The 26,619-nt window shown below is 47.3% G+C and overlaps 1 protein-coding gene across 5 annotated transcripts in view; it reads right to left on the bottom strand.

Moving 5' to 3' along the window:
• Nucleotides 1-26,619, bottom strand: part of NAV1 (neuron navigator 1) — a 409,357-nt gene that overhangs the window by 269,220 nt on the left and 113,518 nt on the right. For 4 of the 5 annotated variants that reach the window (XM_053243557.1, XM_053243559.1, XM_053243556.1 and 1 more), the window contains exon 4: nt 2,193-3,056. The exons of the other annotated variant lie outside the window; for it this stretch is intronic. In XM_053243557.1, coding sequence (XP_053099532.1) covers nt 2,193-3,056 — 864 coding nt within the window. The remainder of the gene's footprint in view (nt 1-2,192; nt 3,057-26,619) is intronic. 5 annotated transcript variants of the gene reach the window in all.

Here is a 26,619-nt window from a genome sequence, read left to right as displayed (position 1 = left end):
ATGCCATGTTTCCTATGCAAATACTGATGTATTCGATCTGTTTTCAAAATGGCACAAGTGCAATGATAACATTCATGCCATCTTCAAATAAGATGGCATACACAGGTGCATACACAAATATTATCTACATTTAAGAAAAATGTCATGTATAAAGCTACCCTAACACCACACATTCTGTTTCAGCCTTCTATTATCACTGAGAATTCAAAGACAGTCTCTCCTTACAGCAGTCTTAGTGTCTCTGCTGTCTTCCCCCCCCCGCCCGCCTCACCTTCTAGCCCTATATCCCACCTGTCATGGGTCGTTCAGTCCTAATTCTGCAAGTCAAGTGTGGAGATGCCCCCACACACACACACTCCCGCCCCACCCTGCCTCTCATTCAACAGCTATTCCTGGTTCCCAGTCTCTTTTCCCATCCATATGACCTGTTCTGCCTGTGCTTCTGCAGCCTCGCCTCCTCCCAATTCCAGCTCTGGTCTGCCATCCTGTAAAGACTGAACGGTTGCCACCCCAACCTATGCCATTTGCTACTTCAGCCAGGAGCAACAGTTGCTAATCAAAGCAAAGGGTGTGGTAGTTTTGCCGTCCAAATGATCCTAAGTTTCTAGGAGCACCATCTTGGTACAAGCAACACCCTCTCCAACCTTCTACTCCCACATACAGAAGCTTTCTTTTGAATTCTCTCCCTTGCACACAGCTCTGTTGCAGAAGCATTGACTAAGGGGGGAAAGAGCAAGGAGTTTCATAATCCATGGTGATTGATCATTATGAGCTGTTGCATAGAAACCAAATTGTTGGTGCTTAGGAGGTGCTGCTATTTATTCCCTTATGCTAAGGCTATGACATTCACAAAGCAGCCATTCCTGGGCGGGTGTCTTGAACTGAGAGAATCCAGGTGGGGAAGCGTAACCGCAGCACTGAAGCACCAGCAACTGCCATTCCTATGCAGATCTCCCTAGTAACCAAACAAGAGTCTACTCCTCTGCCTCTGTTCCAGGAGGCATCGGCACATCCTTCCCTCCCTGCAGCCCTGTATCCCACAGCCATGTTTCAGTCGTCCCTTGCAGCTGGCACAGAGCGATGTTAGCGACCACTCCCCTCTCTCACCAACAGCAACCAGAAGGCAATGACAGCTTACTCTGTGCCCAGCACGTCTGCTTTGCCGTGTGTGCGCACACCCCCTTGTGGGAAATACGCCCAGCCTGCAATCCAGCTGTCTGCAGCATCTCATAGTTCTTGACTGCCCAGCTACATGGATGACAGCCCATGTTGAAGTCACAATTTTGTTTCTCTCTCACACACACACACCTATCACCGCAATAGCCATTTGCTGCTGCAGGCATTACAGAATGCTAGCATGACATAACCGCAAACACAGAAGAGGACCTTCTCCACTGTACCTCCCTAACAGAGTAAATGGGGTATCATCCATTTTATCATCGGTACTTGCATCCCCTTGCTATTCCACCCTCTCCACACACAGGAACCTAATGCGGTTGCACTTGGTATTTGTACAGTTCTCCCTTGTCAATTCAGCCTGATCAGTCTCATTAGCTAAGATGCAAAAAAAAAAAAGCTGATTTCTCTCTCCTTTTCCTTTCCCTTAATCTGGATGTGTGTCAGGATCAGGAAGGAAACAGATTTGTTCTCTCTTCCACCTTGCCTACTTCTTGCTACCTGTTTGTCTTTCCCCATAAAGTTGGGGGATCTGGCTCTTATTTATTTGAATGTCAGTTCATCAGTTCAGGGCACTGCAGTTTGGAAATGCTTCTTTTGCCAAAGAAAGCTTACCTATGGAAGGAGAGCCTAATCTGCTGGCACTCGAGGGACAAACTGAATATGAATAAATGAGGAAGGTGGCACGAAAGCTCCCCAGAGCGCCGAGACCCGTAAAATGACCAGATTAAAGTGGCATGCGGATAGTCCTCCTTTTGCAGGAGAGCTTACACCTGGCACTTAAAAGCCTCCCAAGAATCTCATCTGCCCCATGCAAGGCAAGGTGACCAGACCTTCTCAAACGCATCAAAATGTGCTAAGCAAAGGAAGCCAGATGAAGGGTGGCACCCCAGTGCATGCAGGCAGGCACCCTAAACCAAAAGCGTCAGTGGACTTCACGCCCAGGTCTCCTAATAACCTTCAGCGAGCAAAGCAGCCAGCCAGCCAGCGGAGGGAGCGGGGAGGGACGGACTCACCCAGCATCTGGCTGAAGAGCAGCTGCTCCAGGTCGCCCAGCACGGTGACCACCAGCTCGGGATCCACCTTCAGGAAAGCCTTCTCCTCCGGCGGCGCCCCCTTCCCGGCCGGCTGGCTTGCCGGCTGCTGCTGCTTCTGCGGGGCCGGCTTGCCTTTGCTGGAGAGGATCTCGTCGTCGGACTTGGGGTTGTTGTCGCTGGGGTTGCCGGCTTCGGGCGCCTTGCTGAGGGGCTTGACCTCGGCGTAGGGCCCGCGCGGGATGCGGCTGGGCTTGCCCAGGTTGGAGGGCAGCGGCGCCAGCGGCTTGTTGCCGGCGGCCGGCGGGGCCAGCTTGGCCTGGAAGAGCGAGTGCTCGGAGCGGGAGAGGTTCTTGGACATGAGCGGCTGGGGCGCCTCCTTGCCGCCCTTGAGCTGGCCGCGGCCGCCGAAGCCCTTGGCCGCCTTGGCCATGTCGTCGCTCCACTTGGGCTCGTAGAGCTGCATCTTCTTCTCGCTGTCGGTCAGGAAGGCCAGGTTGGTGAGCGACTTCTGCTTGCGCAGGTTGGAGGCCACCGGCGGCACGCGGCCCTCCACGCTGCCCGCCCGGAAGACCTTCAGCTCGGCCGCCTTGGGCGCCACCACACCGGCGGGGCCCTTGGCGTTGGCGCGCTTCTGCATCATGGCCTTGTTACCCTCGCCAGACAGCGCCGCCGCCGCCACCGAGCCAGACGCCGCCTTCTTGTAGCCCTTCAGCTCCTCCGGCCCTTCCTCGCCGCCGTTCAGCACCGCGTCCTGCTGCAGGCTCTTGACACTGGGGCTGCCGCTGCTGCTGCCAAGCATCTTCTTCCCGCTCGCCGCGAGGGAACCATTTAAAAGCCCAGCCTCTGAAGCACGGAGGGAGAAGAAAGAGTGAAAGAAGCGGGCGGCGGTTAAAAGGAAGGGACGGAGAGAGGAGAGGGGAGAGGAGGAGGAGGAGGAGGAGGAGGAGAAGGCGGAGGGGGGACAAAACAGAAAAAGAGACACGCTATCAAAGCAGCCCGTGCCACCTTCCCCGCCCCGGCGCGCTCGCAGAGGCGCAGAGCGCACGCGGCCCCTCCTCTCTCCTCCAGCGCCGCTGGGGAGAGACTGCGAGAGGGACCAAGGAGGCGAGCGCTGCTGCCAAGGAGACAACAAAAAGGGCCCTCCCTGCCCGCCCGCGAGATGCTCCCGGCTCGGCAGAGAAAGGGAGTGGAGTGGGGGCGCGAGACGCGCGCGGGGCTATTTCTGGCTCTGCGAAGAGGAGGAGGCGTGTGTAATTGCGCGTGAGCGGGCGGGCGGGTGTGCGTACAGATAGGAGGAATAAGGACGCGTGCGCGCGCACTCGCGAAGGCTGCCTACCTCCGCGTCCGCGGTGGAGAGGACCAGGCGAAAGCGGGGAGATGAGGGGGCTTTCGACAGCGCGAGAGGCAGGCAGGCAGGCGGACCAGCAGGCAGGCAGCGGCGCCCGCTGGGGGACGGCACTCCCGCCAGTCACCAGGGAGACACGGTCCTCTGTGCAGACCTGACTGACATGCTAAGGTAATTGGGTGCCCGTTAAGTGCCCTTCTTTCAGACAGGTCTCTGCCCTGCCCTCCTTTCGCTGGAGAAGAGAGAACCAGCAATAGGTGCAATAGCACGAGGAGCGCCAGATCAGATGAAGATCTCAATTTCTAAAGAATTTCTTGAAAGGCGCCCAGGTCTAAGGTTGCCATTCCCTGCAAGCTGCGAGGCAGAGGCAATCTGTACATGCTCAAATGCGTTAGTTAATATTTTATGTCTAGTCTGGCACTGGAAACAGGTTCCTGGGCAAAATCCTGTTGAATCGTGACTCAGGTTGCCTAGGAGGGGCAACCATCTTTACTGCCAAGCTACTCCTGCCCTCACAGTCCCACACTCATAATTAATTCCCAATATAAAATGACACCTTATATTTGAGCAGTCTTTTTTCTTTCTTTTCGCATGAAATATTGCATGCATCGGGAACCTGCCGCCAGTTTTGCAGCATCCTTATGAGTCACATGTCATGGCTACCTTTCAGTTTCCTATACAGAAGTGACTTCCGTTTAGGAATGCAGAACATACAAAGTCCTGTCCCATGTCACACATGGCCCATGCGCCACTGAACATGCCAAGAGCAAGAATGTCATACACTGAATGGCAATAGCTCTCCAGGGTTTTAGGCAGGTGACTTTTCCAGCCCTATCCCAGAGATGTTAGGAATTCAACCAAATCTGTAAAACAGAAGCTCTACCAGTGAGCTATGGATACTCAAGTCTTTCTCAGCTTCACCAATCTACAACAGGGTGATAATAATATTGAACTTATGTGGAATACTTTGACCACTGCAATGTACTACAGAAATGTTAAATACTGCTAAATATTTGGTGCTTCAGGATGGTGATGAGCAACTGATGATGAGACCAGAAGCATGTGAACTCTATTTTCCAAGCAATGCAGCCCATGCTAACATCCTGCTTCTGAAGACACTTTCGTGGAAGTGCATCCCAAAGATCTCCATGGAATTTCCCTTCATTTCACTTGAATGTCCACTGCATTTATTCTAATGAAATTCAATTTTCAAAGAAGTAAACATTCATAGCATTATAAAAGGTAAAGTATGCCATCAAGTCGATTTCAACTCTTGTCGCCCACAGAACTCTGAGGTTTTCTTTAGTAGTATACAGGAGGAGTTTACCATTGCCTCCTCCCTCACAGTATGAGATGATGCCTTTCAGCATCTCCCTGTATCGCTGCTGCCCAATATAGTAGCAGTGGGGATCTGAACCGGCAACCACCTTAAGTGGTGCAGTGTGAAAATGCTTGACTAACAAGCAGAAGGTTGCTCAGCATTATAGCTTCATTGTAAATAGAAACTGTAGCAGTACTAAACCAGGAAGTGGGAACTGGGAACAGAAAAAAAAAAATCATGATTAGAAAGATTAAAGATCTCAAACTGCATGTTGAGCAGGGGCATATCATCCATTGTGTGGATGGGTTCAAATAACCTGGTCGGCCATGTCCCAGGGGATGTGCCTGACGCCCCAGCCACACCCTCTGCAATTGCCGTCAGGGGGAGGGGGCATGCCCCCATATGGAAATAAGATTCAGCTAGTGCCACATTTGCAGTCTGGCTGGGACAGTTTCTCCCTGCTTGCAAACACAGGGAGAGGCAGGACCCCAGCACTGGCTGAAACCTCTCAAAAACAGAGTTGTGCGGTTCTGTTTTGAGAAGTTTCAGCCAGCATTGGGCTCCCACCTCTCCCTACTTTTATCAGCAGGGAGAAGCCATCCAGGCCAGGCTGTAAATGCAGTACTGGTCAAATTTTCCTTCCAAGCAGGGCACACAGCCCTGTTTACTAACGTGGCCACACCCCTCGCATCTGACGTCAGGTGCAGGGAGTGTGGCTGGGGTGGGCCGTCGGTGGCAGGCTGGACAGGGGCTGGCGGCATCCTCGCTATGCCACTGATGTTGAGGTCTCTCACACAAACTCATGACCACTGCTGATCTCGCCTGCCTTCCCTGGCAGATGAGCAATGGCCGCCCTCCACTCTGCCGTGCTGCACACCCACACGAGCGTGCAAAACCCCGGTGTTTCACACACACTGCCTAACTGAGGCTGGGCTGTCCTAGCCTGGGCTTGGCTGCGTTTGTGAACAGTCTCGTTATATTAGGCATATAGTTTGGCTCTATGCATGTGGGTGTTTCTCTGAAATGAGGGGAGAATGCAACATCGGGATGTGGCACACAGGGAATCAGTAAGTATTTAACCCTTTCCCCTCATACTGCACTTCCAATCACACACACACACACACACAAACACACACAGCTGCTATTAACCTCAAGGAGGAACTTCCTCTTAGACGATGTGCAACAATGTGATGGGCTGTTTACAAGAGAACAGTGTATGTCCAACCAACGCTGGCATGCTCAGTCTGGCAGAAAAAGGAGAAGTCCCAGTGGAGAGTCATCAAATTCTGAGAAAGGAATACACTCAGGGTGGGATCCTGAAGTTAAGCAAAGGCTCAGGCTGATGGCGTAAAAGGAGGCAGGCCTCAGCTGGCCTACCCTGAGGGGGAGGAGGGAATGCCACAGACTTCCCTAAAGCAAAGTGCAAGGAGAGAAAGAAGTGCTCACCCAGCCCTGAGTGAGTCACTGCAGAATTATTGGTCAGCTGAAGCCAGCCTCAAATCCCCAACCCATGTTAGATAAAATAGGACAAGCCTGTTATCTCTGCATGGACAGACAGTGACTTGGAGCCTTTCATGTATAGCCCACGTTAGTCATATTATGTGAGCTCCTGCTGAGGTTTGGCTTGAGTTTCAGGATTTAGAACATATACAGGCTTTAATCAGGACCTGGTCAGAAGGAGAAGAGAGTGCCTCGCTGGGGGATGTGCAGGAACCTAAAGAATCTGGAGAACCACCTTATACAATCAGGCTGGGATTGGGGAAAAGCTGCATGTGATCAGAATAATCTAGATTGAGTCCCTTGCACCAAAAACTCATCCCTGCTCATCAATGGCTGGATTATTAATCCAAGCTTTTTCCTTTTCTGATGAGCTTCCCCATAAACCCAGTTTAAGGCAATTTCTGCATGTCAAAGGAGGGGAGAAAGTTACTGCTTGGCCCACATCTGTGATGCCAAGATGATGCAGTTGGGTCCTCAGGGAGCTAGGCAGAGCTGTCCAAAGAAGTGATCTGAATATAGGCATTTAAAAGAGAGGATTAACATATCTGTGGTACATTTTTGTTCCTCAATCACGAACAAAAATGGACCACAGATATTTTCTTATTTATTTTTAAATTTTAAAATTTATATTCTGTTCTACCTCCAAGGAGCCCAGGGTGGTGTACATAGTTTTCTCCTCACAACAACCCTGTGAAGTAGGTTAGGCTGAGAGAGAGGTGGCTGGTCCAGAATCACCCAGCAAGTCTCATGGCTGAATGGGGATTTGAACTCAGGTCTCCCCAGTCCTAGTCCAGCACTCTAACCACTACACCACGCTGGAACACAACAGCAACTTAGGAAAGTTTGAGGTTGTTGATTTGAGTTGCAATCACTTTGGTGGGCACCTTATGACATTATGTTGAACACTTGTACAATGTGTGTACAGTGTACACAGGTACAGATCTCTACACCGGTACAGTTATTCACATGCTATATTGAACACAGGTACAGTGGGGGTGGGGGTGCAGAACTGGTTTAACTGGTTTGAGATCAAACTGGATCAGTCGCCCCAAAAGGGGGCAAGTCTGAGTTCGAACTGGTTCGAGGGGCTCTGCTTGTAAAGGGGAATCCGGTGAGGATTCCCCTTTACCAGCAAAAGGGATTCCTATCTGTAAAGGGGTTCAAAGAGCTGGGGGCAGGGGGTGAGCAAGAAGGCACTTTACAGGCGGCATGGGCAGCAGCTCCTCACCAGATTCCACTTTACAAGCAGAGCCCCTCAAACTGGGTCAAACAAGGTAGAACTGGGCCAAACTGGTTCGACCCAGTTTGTCCACACAGTTTGTCCCAGTTTGTCCACACTGGCCGGTTCTAACGAACCAGCTCACAGACTGGCAGTTCAGTTCAAATTTCATTCAAGTTTGTTGTTTGCTTACATGGCAAAGTGGCTTGGGTGAGTCCTTCAAACAGCTGGAGCTAAAGCAAATGGGAGCTTCCTCATGCCAGTTTTGGGGAGCAGTAGGAGGATCTACGTGGACCTGGAGCCGGTGTGGCCAACCTGAGGTGCTCAGATGTTGCTGGACTACAACTACCATCATAATAAATTACAGCCGGGGTGATGGTTACATGGGTGCACCTTACGCTGGTGCTTGAATCACATTATTGCTATTATTCAGAATATATTATATGCCACGTTTCACCAAAAAGTTCTCGAAGCGGTTTGCATAGTAAAAGGAATTAACAGATGCTTCCCTATCCCAAAAGGACTCTCAGTACATAAACACACACACACACACACACACACACACACACACACACACACACACACACCCCAACAGCCACCTAGTGGGGCAATCTGTTGGACTGAACAGAGACAGTTGCTCTCCCCCTGCTAAATACAAGAGAACCACTACTTTAAAAGATGCCTCTTTGCTCAGCAGGAGTTACTTGGTGTATGATACTGATACATTCACATCCCTTGCACCACATAAGAGGCTATCAAGTGGGACGGGGAGGTCTGGCTGAATCAGGACCACATACTTGTGGCTTCTGTCTAGGTTTATAGATAGAAGGTTGTCTCCATCTCCATAGTAATGTTTCCACATCATCCCCACAGCCTTCCATCCATGCACAGCTGGGCTGAGCTGCTGGTTCTGTATGCCTTCGCTGTGAGGCTTTTGTCTACAGCTGTCACTGCAGTCTTTGCATGTTTGTCTGGGAGAGTCCCATTGACCTCTGTGGCACTTATTCTGAGTAAATAGGCATAGGATCAGGCTGAATGAGTCTGTCTATTGCTTTCTATCTTTGCTGTAAGCCAAACTGCCAGATGCAGCAGCAATTCTGTGCTCTTCCTAGTTCTCATATTCAGAGTGCCCACACCATGCATAACCCTCTAATTCAGTGCTAACAGAGTACCTGGCTTAGATGGACCAATGGTCTGACTCAGTATATGGCAGTTTCCTATGTTCCTATGTGTTCTTACAGTACCTCATCATCCTCTGGAGTACTTGCCATTGAAAAACTGGGAAACAACCACATGGGGGATAAAGTAATTCTGGGTGGAGAATGTGGGATGAAATGGCTGTGGTGTGTGTGTGTGTGTGTGTGTGTGTGTGTGTGTGTGTGTGTGTGTGTGTGTGTGTTGCTTCTGAAATTTGGCATTTCACTTCTAGAGCCCTTCAGAGGCACATAATGCAGAAAGAAGATTAGGTGGTTTCATACTGCCCAAGTCAACATTGAATGTCTTGTCTACCCTACATATCCCTAGTATCTTCTAGAATGAGAGATAGTATTCATTTTCCCTTTTGAAGCAAAACCAGTCACTCTGATATGGAGTAAAACCCCAGGGCAAAGTTATTTGGGTTTGCAAGAAGAATATAACTTGGCTTGGTGACACACTGTTCATTTCCAAATCCTCCAAAGTGTGCTTGACCCCATCTGAGCTCCTCTTAAAGCCAAAGATTTCATCCAAGCCACATCACAACAAGCAGAGAGAATCCTTTACCTAAGAACCACAAGACTTCCATGCCAACAAATCCATCTTATCCACTCATATAATAATGTATGATGCCAAGAAAAATATTTTATAAATTAATTTGCATGATTAATAATTACTGCAGTATCTCTCTTTTTGCAGAAGCTGCAGTTTTAATGGCAAGCATTGGGATTTTAGGAGGTGAAGAGAGAGAAGGGTCATAATTCATTATATGGGAGAATGCAAATGGCATTTAGGGCAAAATGATACATTCTGGGAACCTGTATGGCAACAGTAGAACTTATAAAAGCAGCTTTCACCACTCCCTGTAACATGCACTAAAAGCATACCTTATGTCCTAGCTGAGCATTTCTTTGCCTCCACCAGCAGTATCCAATTATATGGAGGGTCGGTGGGGTGGGGGGAGGCAGTGAAATGAACAATGCAATGACATCAGGACACAAGGTAAATTATTGTACTATACATTGCAGAGGGGAACGCAATGCCAGGCTGCTGTTTTTAGCAGCAGCCCCATATTTGAGCCTCCTGCCTCAAAGGTCTTCTGATGCATTGAGATCACTCTGGCACCCTCTTAAGAGTTTTGCAGGCAGGCAATGTGTTCCATTTGTGGCTGCCAGAGGGCAATAGGTGGAAATCTGAATGACTGGGCTTTGAGATTTTGTGCACAGCTCCTTATTTCTAAAACAAAGAGCAGAACCAGGGGTGGGTGGCCCTTCCATAAGGCACGGCAAGGCGGTCACCTCAGGTGTAGGGATGGATGCAGGGATCTGCAAATGCCCAGCCCCCGCTGCCATGAGTGCTACTCAACTGTCCACTGCCACCACCCTTCCTCACCCCACTGGGGCATGCTGTTCATTTTCCACTCCTCACCCCACTGGAGCAATTCCTCTCAGAATTTGAGCTAGAATTCACCGGCTGCCACTGCCTGGCTTGACGGCATAGTCTGAAAGTGCTTGCCTGTCACCACTGGCCTGAGAATGCCAAGCACCCACCTGCACAGATGGATCATATTGTCCTTTGCCTCAGGCTGCCAAACATCTTGGACTGCCCTCTGCGCAGAACTATACTTTATAAGAAACAAAACCGCATCTTGCAATTTTTCATGGAAGTAGCAGCTAGAATCTTCCATGTGTCCCCGCTTCAGATGTTAATTAACTTCAGACTTTCAGATATCACATGCAGAGAGAGAAGATCGCTTACACCAGAGGTTCTCAGACTTGAGTTCCCCTTTGACCACTGTGGCTGGGGATGATGGAAGTTGTGGCTCAACAACATCTGGGGATCCTTAGAGTCCTCTGCTTTCTCTGCAAAAACACTAGAGTGGATAGAGTCTAATTACAATAAGCCTTGAAGTTTGGTCATTTTGACACCATCGGTTCCGAAGAATATATGCTACCCATTCAGGTAAAGTGATAAAACCTGCCTATCCTTGCTTAGAGAGAATAAGCGGATCAAAAACAATGAGAGGATCAAAATACGATTGCCAGGCCTTGGAGCGGTTATGTAGAATGCTAAATGATGTGACTTCTGGGATGAGGACCTGGGAACCAGGAACCAACTTCAGCCTCTGTTTTAGGGAGTTTTAGACTGCAAACTATATCCAGTTACTTAAAACTCCACAGAACTCAGTGGGGACGCTTCTAAGGAAACATGCATGTGGTCAAGTTGTGCACCTATGACACAATAAAAAATTAGGCCTGGCTGTAACAATGTCCAGATAAGAAGAGTCAAGCAGAGGAAAAACAGCTACACCACCGACCAGAAGGTAACAGCATAAACAGCCCTTCCTTGCCCCATTCTAGATCATGCCCTAAGGATTGCAGCCTGTCTAAATGATATCTCCAATTCAATCAGTTCCCCAAAATAAATAAAGGGGAGTAGGCGATGATTATAGTAATTTTTCTTTTTACTAATTATCCTTCCTGTGGGAGGGGGCAATTAGTTCTATCTGATGACCTCATAGAAGATTCCATGGCAACGGACAGGATGTATCACATTAAAGAACATTACCATGTGTTGTGGGGGGAAAGTGGACAAAGAAGGAACCAAACAGTTAGAAAAGTTGCTTCAGGACAGGCAGAAGACTCAGGATCCAACTTTTCTGCACAGGCAGAGCATCAGTGGGTTCGAGATCATATCACAAGGGATCACAGGAACTAGGATTTGGAAAGTGGGCATGAATCAGGTCTCCTGCTGCTGAGAGTTTGAATCCGTATTTTACAACATACCATATCCTCCAACAAACAGAACATGAAGATCCAATGGAGAAGGCTTAAACTCCTCCCACAAAATGAGTAAATATCCACCTTACGTTGCCCCAAATTCTGTAATCTACTCACCAATGCTGGGGTGAGGGATCAATGGTTGACCTCCAGAGCAATGAACTGCTTAGGAAAGGACTGCACACTAGCACAAAACAGTTGATCTGGCTAATAGTGTTACATCTGAAGTATACTTGCACAGGATCCACAAATTTAGGCTTAGCTTACTTGCCAGCCATTATTTGTGGTCACCACCAATCTCCTCTCTTCCCGCAGATACTTTTCTGGCACATGGTCAGAGGGCTTAGGAGAGAAGTGGGTCTTCTATCATTTCCACTGGGAAATAGAATGGTAAGAAGCAGTGAGTGCCCTTTCCTACTACTCAGAAAGGATTCCTGCTGTTTCTTACCTTCTCAAAAATGGAAGTGGAAATGAGAGCTCTGGTGAAAAGATTTGTGTAGTGCTGGGTGTCCTGCACACCAGAGGACTGGGGGCACTTGTCACTGATGCGCTGGCAAGTTGATGTGTAGAGACCTGTGCTTGCAACTATGCAACAGTTGCGCAACTGCAGAATGCCTCATCTATTTCAATGGGAACTTTTGTTCAAGAGCTCAACCGCACCCTTGCATGGTCCCAGTTTTCAACTCAACTAAGTTGACTACTTCTGCTAATGCAAATTTGCTTCTTCCACAAGTGGTTCATTGCTTTGGATGTCCACCAATGAAACTAAGCCAGATACATTAATTACATTAAATTTAAAATGTATTACATCTTTTAATATTTAGAAGTCCTGGTTTTGAATGGCATCATCACAAAAAGAATTGTTGCAAGAAATACTGATAAATATAGTCAGTTCTTGGCTTGATCAAGCATCTTAAGTTGTGCAAGTTGATGTGACGTGTAACTACAGCATTGGCTGAGAAATCTAAATTAAGCAATAAACATACACAAAATGTTGGACTAAGTTGGCTGGAAACAAAATCAATTGCCATGGCAAAAAGATAAGTAGAACAGTCTAGTTATCAGTATCTGTTGAAAGATACTGGACATCTGTTAACTCTCTCAACAGGCCTGCTCATCCTTGCACTGAGATAATCACCCAGAAATATTTGTCATAAGTCCAGTGTTCCACCAATTTAGCCTCTGAACACACACTACACAGTGATTAGTAATTATGAATAGATGAAACTGCTTCCCTAGGCCAGATATTTGGTCCATATAACTAAGCATTGTCTATTATGACTGGCAGTCTCTCTGTGAGGTCTCAGGGAAAGGTCTTACCTAGTATGGCTAGTTGAGATCACTCAAGTGGTGGAAATATCAGCAATTGAACCAGAGATCTTATGCAGGGGGTGGGGAGTGCTTTGCCACATGTGCTACAGTCTGTCCTGAATCTTAGGAACAGCAACATCCTATTCTGTATCTTTGCAGTGATCTATACATTTGCAGTGATTATTCTGTCAAAGGAAAAGAAAGAAGAGCAACATACCCAAAAGCATAATAAGAAATATATAGGCCAACAGAAAATACGTTGCCTGGATGGTGGCAAATATGTATGCTGGTAATGCTGCTGAATGCCATGACATTTCCATTAGAAAAGGCCGTTGCCAGCACTGCTGCTGGTGGCAAACGTATAGATCAGAATTCTGTGGCATAAACATCCACATAGCCAACATCGCTCTGAATCCTCAGATAACTGCAGTGCAGAAACAGTTGGGAAAGAGATGTAGGCACAGCCAGCAATGGGATCCTGGAACACCTCCCCTGCTTTATCTAGTCCCACATTTCACAGCAACCACACAAGTAGGCACCTGAAAGAGGAAATGCCTATATGAGCCGGGGCGAAACCACCACTGACAGAATGGGTTCAAAGAACCCGGGCCACCGCCAATCGGAGGCTGAGCCTCATGGCCCCAACACGCCCCCAGCATCTGACATCAGATGCAGGGGGTGTTATTTTGCTCCTAAACGGGGCCACGCAGCCCCGTTTGGAAATGAAATCAGTCCGCACTGCATTGGCAACATGGGCTGGAGCAACTCTCCCTGCCTTTAAAGGCAGGGAGAGACGCTCCTGGCTTCGCTGCCAATGCAGCGGGGTCGATCTCCCTCCCAAATGGGGCTGTGCGGCCCTGTTTGGGAGGGAGATCGGCCTGCGCTGCATTGGCAGCATGGTCAGAATGGCTCTCCCTGCCTTTCAAGGCATGCAGGGGCCATGCAGCCCCATTTGGGAAGGAGACTACACCCCGCGTCTGACATGCCAGCCTTGCTCAGCACCTGTATATGAGTCCATAACACAAAACAGGGTGTGTGACAAAACGGGGGTTGTGTGGACTCTGGCTGTACAGTGCCTGTAAGTCCCAAGCCAGACAGTTCTAGGTTGTTGAAGTTGTGTCTAAGCCTGGTGAGTGGCTTTAGATCAGTCTTCAACTGATGCTGGTGGCAGCCTACCTCAAAGGAGCGGCATGCTCCTAGACTGAGATCAGAGCAATCTCTCTAGATCCCAGGAAAGCATAGAGTAACCCCCATTTCATCACAGGGTAGCATCGTATCCATGGGTGCAACTGTTTGATTTGGCTGCAAGTTGCATTAAGTATTGATTGACACAGCGTCATCCAATCCTAGCCTTCTTTCCGATGGACCCTCACAGGTGTTTCCTCTTTTAAGTGCTACCTGGATGATGTGAAATGCAGAGCTAGGCAAACCGAGGAAGTACTCCAAGGGCCTGCAGTTGGGGGTGAAGGTAGCTGTGCCCACCTCTCCTTCTTGGCTGCTTTTGCTCCATGATTATCTAGGAACTCAAAGCTGTATTGGCCATGCAGATGTGGTGCATGCATGTTCCTCAGGTACAAGAATGTGACCACAGTTGGTATGATGGACCAGCATCCAACCATCTTATGTGATGGGTTGCTTGATGCTGCTAAACAGAGCTCACCTCTAAATTTTCTTCTCTTTATCCATTAAGGATTTCCTTCCTATTCAGTCCTGGTAAAAGAGAGCATTTTTAGATTGCTACATCCTCTTCCCCCGTGATCAGACACAGCAAATGCAACAGGAGAAAGCAGAGAGTTCATTCTCAGGGTCACAAGAGTTCTCCTCTGAAAATCTGAATAGGCTTGGAAACATTTTAATTATTATGTTTTGCTATGAAATTCTAGCACTGCCTCGGGACCTCTGTCAAATCCAAAGCTCTTGCCCCTCATTTAGAAATGTCCTCAGATGATAATTTGTTTGCACAGAGTCCTCTACTATCATCTAGGTTGCGCTCATAATTTGTGTCATGGGACTGATTCAGTGATTGAGCCAACATGCTTCTCATGCTCAGATATGGGGTGATTTTTAATACTGAAAAAGAGGAAAAGACAAATCAGAATTCACAAGAATGCCTCATCCAGTGTAGCTGACACCTATCTTACCACATATCTAGTTTTAGGTAGGTAATGTACAGTTATCCATTCCTTACTTAAGTTACATAGTTCCCCGCCCCCACCAACCTTACCACCAACTATCTATCAAGCAGATAATATCTAAGCAGTGTAGTAACCAAGTGAAAGAGGTTTCCAGGCCAATCCTAAACATGGAAGCTGTCCCACTGCATTCAATGGGATGGACTCCAAATGAAGTGTGCATATGATCGCTGCTTTTTATGGTTTGAGCAAAACGTAAAAATATTTCTAAACATGGAAAAGTTTATTGAAGACAGAAGAGAACAAAATAAAATAAATACAAGAATAGTATGCGAGTGAACCCAATGTTTTATCTTACATGTTGAATAATTCAAAGCATTTACGGAATGTCGGGCCAGCTTTTTTATTCTCAAAGAGATAGACCCAACCAACCAACCAATCAACAAGCCAGCCAGCCAGCCTTCTCTGTCTTAGCATGTGGCAGCTGGAGTCCAACATACTGTGTATGCAAGCCTGAAAAAGAAGAATATAGGTAGCCAGAGCCACACCCTTTTTATGGAATTGAGGGACGAATGACATCATACAGACTCATTCAGTTTAGAGCTAATGAGAACATTTCAGTTACCATTTCAAATCAGACACAAAATTGAACCATGTGCGGACACCACTGGAGTCCATTTATACTTGTTAGAAATTATCAACTCAAGGTGTCTACCCTAACAGTGGAATACAATGGATTTGCATTCTATATTTAACACATGTGATAGAAAGCAAGACAGACAGGTCTGGTACGCTGAAAATGAATAGGGTTGTTTTCCCAGCAACATACCGTTGTGTAGAGAAAACATGACAGCACTTTTGTCAAAACAAGCAAAGGTTAATTTTCTCCATACTTTGAATTACACAAGACAGTCTGTGGCATCCATGGTGTCTGGATGGAGTTCATATTGCAGAACTTGGAAGACAAACAGTGGAGACGTCAGCAGAAAATGGCACCCCAAACAAAAGAGGTGGACAGAATGTTCCATACGCATCTGACCAGCCACAATGCTCAAAGCTTCTTGCATGATGCCACTCCATCCCACTATGTCCCAAATCTTGTGAACTATATAATGAGAGCTCATTTTCCAATAATATAATAGGTGGGGATGTATTGCAAAAACACTAGTGATTATATATATATTCATATTTATATTTATATATTTATATTTATAATAGTTTATATATTAATAAACTGTTAATCACACATTATTAAACGGTAAGGCAATTCACACAATCATTAATCACAGCTTCAGGAGCTGTGTGCACTCCCAATTTTTGATTGTCTGCTAGGAAAAAAACTAAGGCGGTGGGGAGCAATCATCTTCAAGAGAGGAGCTGGGTAAGATGGCTTTTCTTCCTACCTCATTAAATTGCTGGGTACAATTGTTGGGGATCATTTCCCCATCCTCCTACCTAGGTTTTTGCTATCACATGATTGAATATCAGGAACAAGCACAGCTCCCAAAGCTGGGTAGGATGCTTGTCCTATCCAGTGTGAACTCTTTTATTGATTGTATACTAATGGATCCAAACTGACTTTGAACAGGTTCCCTTTACTTTAGTACCCTATCTATGAAAAAAACATGATGATTTTAGGGATCTATGAGCATTACAAAGATGATCCAAGGAAGACTTGGAGTGAACCCTATGCCACTAAGATCCTCATGAGCTCAGGCTTATGCATTGCCAGAACCTGAGGGGTATACTCATGGGTCAAATGGACCGTAACCCAAAATTTGGCTTTTAAAAAGCCAATCTGGATCTCCATGAGAAACAAGAAAAAAACCTCCAGAGATGCTTAAGCGAAGCAAAGAGGATCTGGCCACAACTGTGAAAATACACCTGATGTACTCACGATTAGTGGCAAGGCACCTGCTCCTGCTCCCAAGCACCTTCCTGCATGGTGGGTGCAGTTGGTGAGCAAGCAGTCTGATCACCCAAAGCCTCATCTCACCACCTGGGCTATTGCCAAGATGATCACTTTGGATGACCAGCCATTCCAGGTGGTGGAGAACAGTGGCTTCCACTAGCTATTCTGACTGCTTGACCCGACTATAAGATCCCCTTATGCACCAGAGGAGAGCTGGTCTTGTGATAGCAAGCATGACTTGTCTCCTTAGCTAAGCAGGGTCTGCTCTGGTTGCATATGAATGGGAGACTACATGTGAGCACTGTAAGATATTCCTCTTCGATGGAGCTGCTCTGGGAAAGGGAATCTAGGTTCCAATTTTCCTCCCTGGCACCTCCAAGATAGGGCTGAGAGAGATTCCTGCCTGCAACCTTGGAGAAGCTGCTTCCAGTCTGTGTAGACAATACTGAGCTAGAGAGACCAATGGTCTGACTCAGTATATGGCAGCTTCCTATGTTCCTATGCCCCACCATCTTTAGCTGGAGGGTGGTGCCCTCCCTGTCCTGGGCATGCAAGGAGGCCATGTTGGGGATGCTGTGTACAGCATCGCCTGACACAAGCATGCAGAAGTGACTTTAGAGAGCCCTGGCAGGGTGCAGAGTCTGGGGCAGATCAGCTAGTGCAGGGGCCTCTTGCAGTTATTTTTAGGGGGGTTAAAAGAGCAGGGTACAGGGCAGTCGCCCTGCAAGTGTGCACTTCACTGCTGATCTGTGGGCCAGTGGAAGGGGGCTGCATGCTTCTTTCCTGACCCTCATGGTGCACTGGTGGGGAGCAGGAGAGTGAGGGGAATCTGCTGGTGATGGGGTGGCCAAGCCCTCCCCTAGCAGCAGCATCACCACTGCTTCCCCGCACGGCCCCAGTTGGGAGCATATTCCGGCCAGCACCGCATTCACAGCACAGCCAGGAACACTCTCCCTGCCTTTAAAGGCAGGGAAAGCAGCTCCCGGCCATGCTGCAAATGCTGCGCTGGCCAGGATTTGCTCTCAAATGGGGCTGTGCAGCCCTGTTTGGGAGTGAAGCCATGCCCTCTGGGTCTGACGTCAGACACAGTAGCATCTGATGTTAGACACAGGGGGCATGGCGTGGGGGGAGGGGGAATCCCGGCAAGAAGAACACGGGTTGCTGGCTGGCCGCCTCTGCCAGTGGATGGACTGCGGCCCTGACCCATGTGTCAGGCTGCCAGCTGGGGCCCAGCACCAATCTGAGGCCATGGTGTTATCCAGATACAGGCAGGCAGCAGCATCGTGCAATATACGGTGGAGAAAAGAAGGAGAGTTCTTCTCATGGTAAGAGTCTAGAAGCTTTGTTTCTTGTCAGATCATTGGTCCATCTAGTTCAGTATTGTCTAAGGTATACAGAGTCAGACTTCTCCTAGGTGACAGGCAGTAGTCTCTCCTTTCACCCTATATCTGGAGGTATCCAGGAGGGAACCTGGAACTTTCTGCACACATGGAAGCATGCAGATACTCTTTGCAGAGCAGCCCCATCTCCCACAGGGGGCATCTTAGAGTGCTGTTAGTGCTCACATTTCTTTCTGCTCCTTCCATCCTGTTCAGTATCTTCAGACAGCTGAGCTCAGAGCTGAGCTGCCCAGGCCATGATTGCTCTGTCCTCGTGTCTCTCTGTGGCAGGCAGGATGAAAGGCAGGAAGGCTTGATTTTGTGGTTTTCTCAGCACTGAGTATAATATACTCTGCTACTGCTGCTATAACGATCTGGTTTTGCTGCATCTTCGATTGACAAAGTCAGAACTTGGGTGCCTGCCTTCCTTGAGTTGTGGCTTGGTATATTTGTGAGATAGTGATGTGGTGAGCAATGGACAATGGAAGCTCTCTCTCTCTCTCTCTCTCTGGAATATTTCTTGGTGACAGCTGTGATGAGCTCTACGTCTGGCCTTGAGACTAACTTGTGCTTCACTCACTGCTCTGGTCTCCTCTGCAATCTGCATTGCAAGGTGGACTCAGTCAAAATGTCAAAATGTTGCTTTAGTTGAGCTTATGGCTATGCTTGCTGCTAAGTAGGGGTGCTGGAGCGGCAGTGTTGCAATGCTAGGAAGTAACATAAGGAGTCATAATTGTGTGTGAGAGCAACATGTGCCAATGATGTTACTGCAGCACAGGCACTGTGGCTGGCAGTGGATTCTGGGTCAGTGATTCTTTTTTGACCATTTTTTGGCTCCATTGAAAATGTGTGTTCTGTGTTGAGAGGGATAGATTCCACTGTGTGCTTCTGCAGTGTTTTTTAAGGCAGAGTTGCAAAATGCATTGCAATGCACTCTGTGAGTACAACTTGTTTCAGCCATAGGGAACGATGAGGAAACCGGAAACACCCCATTGTTCCCCATGGGTAACTCCTAGGGACACCAAAATGGGTTGGGTGGTAGGGCATGATGGGTGCTACCTATTACCCAACCCACAAAAGAAATGGGCAAGTGGGTGATCTTTAACAAATTTTTAAGTTTTCCCTTATGGGCATCCCTAGTATACACATCCCTAGCACTGGCTATTTATCTTGGTTATTTTTTGCTTTTCTTGTGCCTTTGCTCAACCTGAATCCCCCCCCCCGCATTTTTACCTGATATTTATTTATTTATTTATTTGGTTGGTTGGTTTATATACCACCCTTCCAAAAATGGCTCAGGGCAGTTTGCATCAAAATTTTACAGTTCAGATTTTACTGAACTCTTTTGGAACTAAGAAGATTTTGAACCAAGTTTTCCTTGTTGTTTTGAACTTCCAATAGCGGCTCTGTCAATTATTTTCCCCACTTCATGCCTACTTGTGTAAATTTTGTAAAGCTGAGAGACAGAGGCTCCAGTGACCGGACGTTAGGACCAGTCAAAATAACTCTACCTGGTGGCAGTGAGTTGTTCTATGTGCAGGGCCCGCTGTGGCAGTGCCCTCCACACAAGCATTGCAGGTTTAAAAACAATACAAAACTCTGTTTACCAGAAGTTAAATTATGATTAGTGCACAAACCACGAGCAGTAGTCCCATTTCCCCCTGACCAAGTCCCCCTGACTATCTCCAGCTTCTGATGCAGCTTTACCAGAATTTGTTGAGAAATCTATAGGAAGAAACCATAACTCCATTTTTCTATTCCTCATATGATTACTGCAAATCAAGAAGGGCACGTATAACTCTGAAGGTTTGTACAGTAGTACAATGTGTGCATTGCATGTTTGAATGGCATATAATTTACAAACCTAAACTAGCCATCTCCCCACATGTCTTAGTAGGAGCTTTAATAGCACAGACTGTACAGAATACGTAATTCTGTTGCTATAGTAGCTCCCTTCCCTCTCACCAGTGCCATACAAAATATACTGTAAAATATGCTGTGGAATACATGGCACAATAGAAGCTCCCTAGATAATCATACCAACCTCAGGAAGATTTGGGCTCACTTTAGGTGGTTTGCTGCTTACATGCCATGCAAAAATTAAGTAATCAGCAGCATACCTCAGATCCACAACATACATGGGAAGAGAATTTAGCAATTTGCAGCAGATCTTGGAAAGCTGAACATGATCTATAAACTAACCTTTCCCATCTCTCTCTCTCTCTCTCTCTCTCTCTCTCTCTCTCTCTCTCTCTCTCTCTCTCTCTCTCTCTCTCTCTCTGTGTGTTTTTATATTCTTTGCACATCCCTAGAGCATCCCACTATTCTCTTCTTCAGAGCTAGTTCCTTTGCTACCTTGGCAACAGCCATCCCAGCATCATTCAATTAAAAAAAGAGAGAGAGCACAGAGGTCTGATGAATTTACAAAATCAATCTGCACAGGGAAATTTCTTTCCCCCTCCCGTCATTCCTATAAGGAAAAAGGTAACTCAATTTCCCCTCTTCCTTCCTCCTCACCCCATAAAGCCTCCTAGTGTATCAGTAGCTGCAGTGAGCTGCACGTAGCCTACAGACACAATTGAGCTGGAAGAAATGCCTGTGAATGGTTCATTGAAAAATGACTTTGTAAACGTGGATTCAACCATTAGCCTGGTGGGGGTGCAGGTAAAACACTTATGCAGACAGCACATACCATGCAGCAGCTTCTCCTGAGTACAGAGGGGTTCTTCCCTAATTATCTTTACCAAATAACTCCCCTGTGGATATAACATCCCTAGATGTCAGAGTGCATCCACCATGGAGCTTGCTTGCTGCATTTTGCTTTTATTTTGTATAGATTCTTCAGCCTTGTTTTTAAAATCTTCTTTGAAATGGGCTGTCCCTGCATTTCAGAACTAGGAAAAGAGAGTAAAAAGGCAAAGGAAAGAAGGATTGCACAGTCCTTGAGCAAAGATAATGGATCATCACAACCCAATTAAACAATTAGAGGAACAGAACAATGCCTCTGTATTCCTCTTGCACTATAACTGGGATTTAATTTCAGTTCCAGTCTCCTGATGGGATGTGACCTGAGCAAAGGGTCTGGCCTTCTCCCAAGAGAGCAGTGAAATCAGTTTATCCCATATACCATAAAATATACAGTTTGCACTACATACTGTCCATCCTCCTTTCCTCAGTGGGGCAATGTTTCATGGGAAACTGCTGAGTTTTCCTTTGGAAGACACGAAGGCAGGATTACATGCCCAGAAAATCCTGTTTATAGGAATAATCGCCAAAAAGTGTTGAAAGGAAACTCAAAAACCAATCATGGGAAAACAGTTGCCATGCAGTATGGGATTACACTAACGTTCCAAGTAATATAGAAAAGGTTTTAAAATCAAGAAGGTCATCTATATGGATGGTGACTATTCTATTCACACACATAATTACTTCCCATGAGCGGTTTCCTTGCTTACATTCAAGAGATGAATGCATTCATTTAAGAAGGTTGCCTTAGGGGGAAAACAGTTATCACACAGTATGGAATTACACCAGAGTTCCTTTGCCACTTACAAAAGAACTTAAACACCAAAACCAATAAGGAAGACTAAGTGGGATTATTCAGAGCAGTGCAGAGAATTACCTCCCACATGTGGTTTCTTTATACTCTCAGAGTGCCCCAATACTGATGTTAAAAAGCAAAGCCCTTTTGGGGAGGGCTGCATAATTCCCCCCACTAGCTGTTTTGCCATGCAAAGTCCACCGTCAGCCTGCTTCTTCTTGCTTCTAGCAAGATACTAGAAGCATGTTTAATCTCGGCCATTATCTTGTATACATTTGGGTTCTGCTCAGAAATGTCACAGAAATGCCACTGTCTCTTGCATGCTATGGCCTTGTGGGCTCATTATATACAACCTGTTGTTGTTGTTGTTCTGTACCCAAATCTCTCTGTCTGTTACTCTGCACTAATGATAACACTACATATATCTAACAGTGGCTGTAGCAGGGGCGGCCCTTCCGTGAGGCGAGATGAGGTGGTCGCCTCAGACAGCACATCACTGGGACACCAGCAAGATGTCCCCTGCCTTTAAAGGGGGACAAGAGAGGGGGAGAAAAGGTGCACATGAGCGGGGGTGGCATTTGGCACCCTGCCTCAGGCATACAGAGGCTTTGAGCAACCCCTGGGCTGTAGTCTATTAATGCTTATGCCACAATAAATTTGTTAGTCTTTAAGGTGCCATGGGACTCTTGTGTCATTTTTTGTGCAACAGACTAACATGACTATCTCACTGGAATTCCAAGCACGTAAACCTAAATTAATACATGTGGATAAATGGACAAAGACTGTATGTTATGCTTTTTGTTTTGGCTCCAGGAGAAGTAGCAAGCCTAGTTATCTCATATTTCCTGTGTTCCTCTCCCTTGTGTGATCTTGAGACGAGAATGGAACTATTTAGAGAAGAGCGTATGGAAGCTGGCCGAGGAACTGAAAGCAGACTCTTTGCTTGAAGCGCATGCCATGGTTGAATACAGTTGCAATGTCAGTTTGGTTCATATCTCAGTTGGGAAGGGCTACGCGGGGATTCCATGTCAAAGGCATAGAGCAGAGCAACTCCTAGAAGTCTGGCAATGAGGTGGCATTGCCATCTCTGCAGAGCCATGCCCTGATTCACTCGCTGGTCAAGGAAGTAACCATGACAATCCTTGTCAAATTCCCTCAGCCCTGCCCAGCCACAGATGTGAGGGGAGGGCAGAGCAGGCTACATCCACCCTCTCCCATCCCCCACACAGCTGCAGTTCTGATGAGTGGGAACCAGTTCCTGTGCCAGATCTGCGCTCACCCATCCTTCTAGCCTGGTCACGCTGGATAATGTTTCGCCCACAGGGCCAAGCAGAGGACATTTCCTAGCCAAGTGCTACGATCTCCGGCCACAGTAAATTAAACAGCAGGAGCTTACGGAAGGGCTGCTGGAGGGATGTGGTAGTGACCCCCAGCTTTCTGTTCTCTCAGGCAAGTCATAGTCTACGACAGCTGGGCCTGGCTGGCCCTGGATTCACAGGGATCATATGACCAGAAGAGAGTGGGAAAGCATAGGCAGACCCAATGCAGCTCTGCTCCCCCATTGCTGGGGCTCTTGGTGAGATTAGGCTGCAGCTGGGAAGTGTCCAGACTCCTCCCCTGCTACCACAGTTTGTCATTTTCATACACAGTAGACAAAACAGTGTGGCCAAGTCAGTCCTTGAGGAGGAAGCACCAGGAAAACTGAAGAGCTAATGTCGGCCAGGGTTACTTTTCTCAATAGGTTAGAAGTCACTGGCTTGGATGGTGAGTGTGTGGCAGCAGGGGGCGCTGTGCTACAGGGGCTGCTGAAACTTCCTCTGGGTCTTCATTCTGTTGTCAGATGTTAAGGTATCAGCTCACAACCATCTCAGCCTGTCCCAACTCCAGGAAGGAAATCACATGCTGCCCCTCCCTCCCTCCCCCATCTAATTTATCTCTGTGGTTTCGGCCACTGCCAGCTGTAGATTATAATTTGTTGAGACCTGCACGAGAGATTCAGCTGGTAATTGTACCTCAGACACATGGAAGAGGCAGAGAGAGCTGTTGTCAAAGAACTTGTAAATAATTATTGAGCAATTAAACAATGAACAGATGTCTTATTTACTAATCATCCATATAACATGTTAATAATAACAGTGTTGACATGCAGACTAATGCTGTGCTGTCACGCAGGGGGGGGCAATTTTCAGTGATCTTTCATTCCCTCTGAAGCCCACATTACCTCCCAAAATACAGCCCACAGACTTCCTTCCAAAATGTCTTCTGCCTGTCCACTCCCTTCCTCCCAACAGATCACAGCCTCTCCTGCCACTGGTCCTATGAGAGGGCTTTCCCCAGCCCCATTCAGCCCCTCCTTGTGTAAACTCCACACCTACACCATCTGTCGGGTAGCATCGAGACTAGTTAGTGAGGATGAAGCACCACCGAAATCCATGAGACCAGTCAGTTATGGGGTTTAGTCATGACTAGATTTGCCTGATTGTTGTCCAGTGTTCCTTCAAGTCCCAGCTTTACAGCTATTGCATTGGGATATTCCTTTAGCCATCCTCTCAGCCCGTTTCCCTCAGTATTGGCCTTAGACATTAACCCACCTGAGTGGAGGGGTGGGGAGTCAAAATGACACTTCTCCCTACTCATTTTGTAAATAGTTAATAGAAATACGATGAATATGATGGATATGTTTTCACAACCAACATTTATAGACCGCTTTTCAACACAAGTTCCCAAAGCAGTTTATATAGAGATAAATAAATAAATAATATGGCTCCCTGTCCCCAAAGGGCTCTCAATCTAAAAAAAGAAATATAAGACAGACACACCAGCAACAGCCACTGGAGGGATGTTGTGTTGGGTATGCACAGAGCCAGTTGTTCTCCCCCTGAAGAGAATCGCCACTTTTAAAAAGATGCCCCTTTGCTCTCTTAGCAGGGGACTGAGTTTGAAGGCAAGAGTATGACCCTCTCTGGAATGTATCACCTGTAACTCCCCACCACCCAGACATCCTTATTTGTCCAGCACCTTTGTCTTTCACCCTTCACTTCACCAACAATTTTTCCTGCCCTTAAGACCTGTATCCATTTGTTCCACAGCCCTTCCCTTCTCACTGGACCTTCTTTTCTGCCCATTCTCCCACTCAGGCCTCTGCTTCCTCAGCCTCCTCTTCCCTCTTCCTTCAGCTAGCCTGCCTCTAGGTCCTCCTCCTTTCTAGCTTCCCTGCCTCCTGGAACCTCTTCCCAGGCAACCTCCCTGTCCTCACCCTCCCAACCTGCCCCTCAGTTCCACCTGTCCCTTGGGCCTGTGTACCAGAGGATAGGGGATGGCAAGTCACAGGAGGCCATGCAGATTCCACTATGTCCGATTATGAGTGGCAAATAATACAAAGCCCTCCATTTCCTTCCTTCCACCTCACTCTCAAATAGCTATTCCTAGCATGTCACTGAGATCACAGAAGGTCTAGAGATGTGGTGCAGAACCTTCCAGCCAAATGCATACGATCACTTGTGGAAGCCACCATCTGCCCTCTTGTTCACCTCTAGTGCGTTTCATGCCATTAGGCATATTGAAGGCTTTCTCCCGCCCTCCCCCCATTAATGACTTTGCCCTCCCTCCTCTAGTGCATTGGTCTTGACACCCATCATCACAAGAACAGCAGAGCTGACTCTGGAGCTCCCATCTGGCAAAGCAGTCAGGTTACAAGCAGCACTGGATGAGTGCCTGTCAATCCATCTGCCTTCTCCTATTTAAAAACAGTGCATCCCAATTTGCTGTGGCAATGGTAACTGGAAAAGAAAGACTAATGCTAAGCACTGCCCAGGCTGGTGTGTACTACACTTTCCTCTCTATGTCCTCCTTTAGTACAGTCTCAGAGGACTTATCTGTGATGAGGTTTATGATCATATATCTTTCCCTTTGGGGAAAGTGCAGAGTAAATTAGCAGAGTGTCGGGAAAGCATCCACTCCAGTTGCAGGGTGTGGAGTTTAGCAGCTATTTAAGGAACACGTAGGGAGATCACTGTAGAGTCTAAATTACTTAACTAGTTTATTGGTAAAATACATTACGATAGGAAAGACCTAATCCTATCTACTAGCTACATAATGAATAGGTAGGGTGGGGAGAGATGTTTCCACCTTCTCTCTAAGAGGAAAGGAAGAGGACTGACTGACTACAGGAAGTACTTGAGGAGTCAAAGCAGGGGTCATAGAGTAGAGGAAAGCAGGGACAAGTAAAGGAGACCCTCACTAACTACCTCTTCTCACAATGCCCCTAGTAGTCATTAGGAGAGTTGGTGCAAAAGGTCCATGTCACTGGAACTCCATCTCCAACAATCTGACAGGGGATGACAACCAGACTAATGAAGTGCTGGGGCTGCTAATGCTGCACTGCTGCTATTGGGGGGGGGGGGGCGGCAATTTTAATCAATCTCCCCTTCTCTCTGAAGTGCACTACGACTCCCAAAAATATGCTCCTGAGGGCAACACAAAATCAACCCTCCCTCATAGCACCAGTGCAGTGTTAAGCAGCACCAGCACATCATTCGTCTGGATGCCAGGCAGGGTATCAGATCTTAATTATCTGTTCAAAACAATGAGCAACTTCCAGGCTCAATGAGTCATGACTAAGTCCCATTGAAATTTTTGGGATCTATGCTATTTTTGGGACTGGTGCTTCTGCCCAGCCTAACCCTGCTTCCAAGCCAGGCTCTTAGCCAAGGTTAAGGAAGCAAGTGCTCCCTTAACCCAGCTGCTGGGATCATGTGTCTCCACGGAGCCTG

Source organism: Hemicordylus capensis, chromosome 4 (genome assembly GCF_027244095.1).
Source record: "Hemicordylus capensis ecotype Gifberg chromosome 4, rHemCap1.1.pri, whole genome shotgun sequence".
Taxonomy (NCBI): domain Eukaryota; kingdom Metazoa; phylum Chordata; class Lepidosauria; order Squamata; family Cordylidae; genus Hemicordylus; species Hemicordylus capensis.
This window is presented reverse-complemented; position numbering and strand designations above follow the sequence as displayed.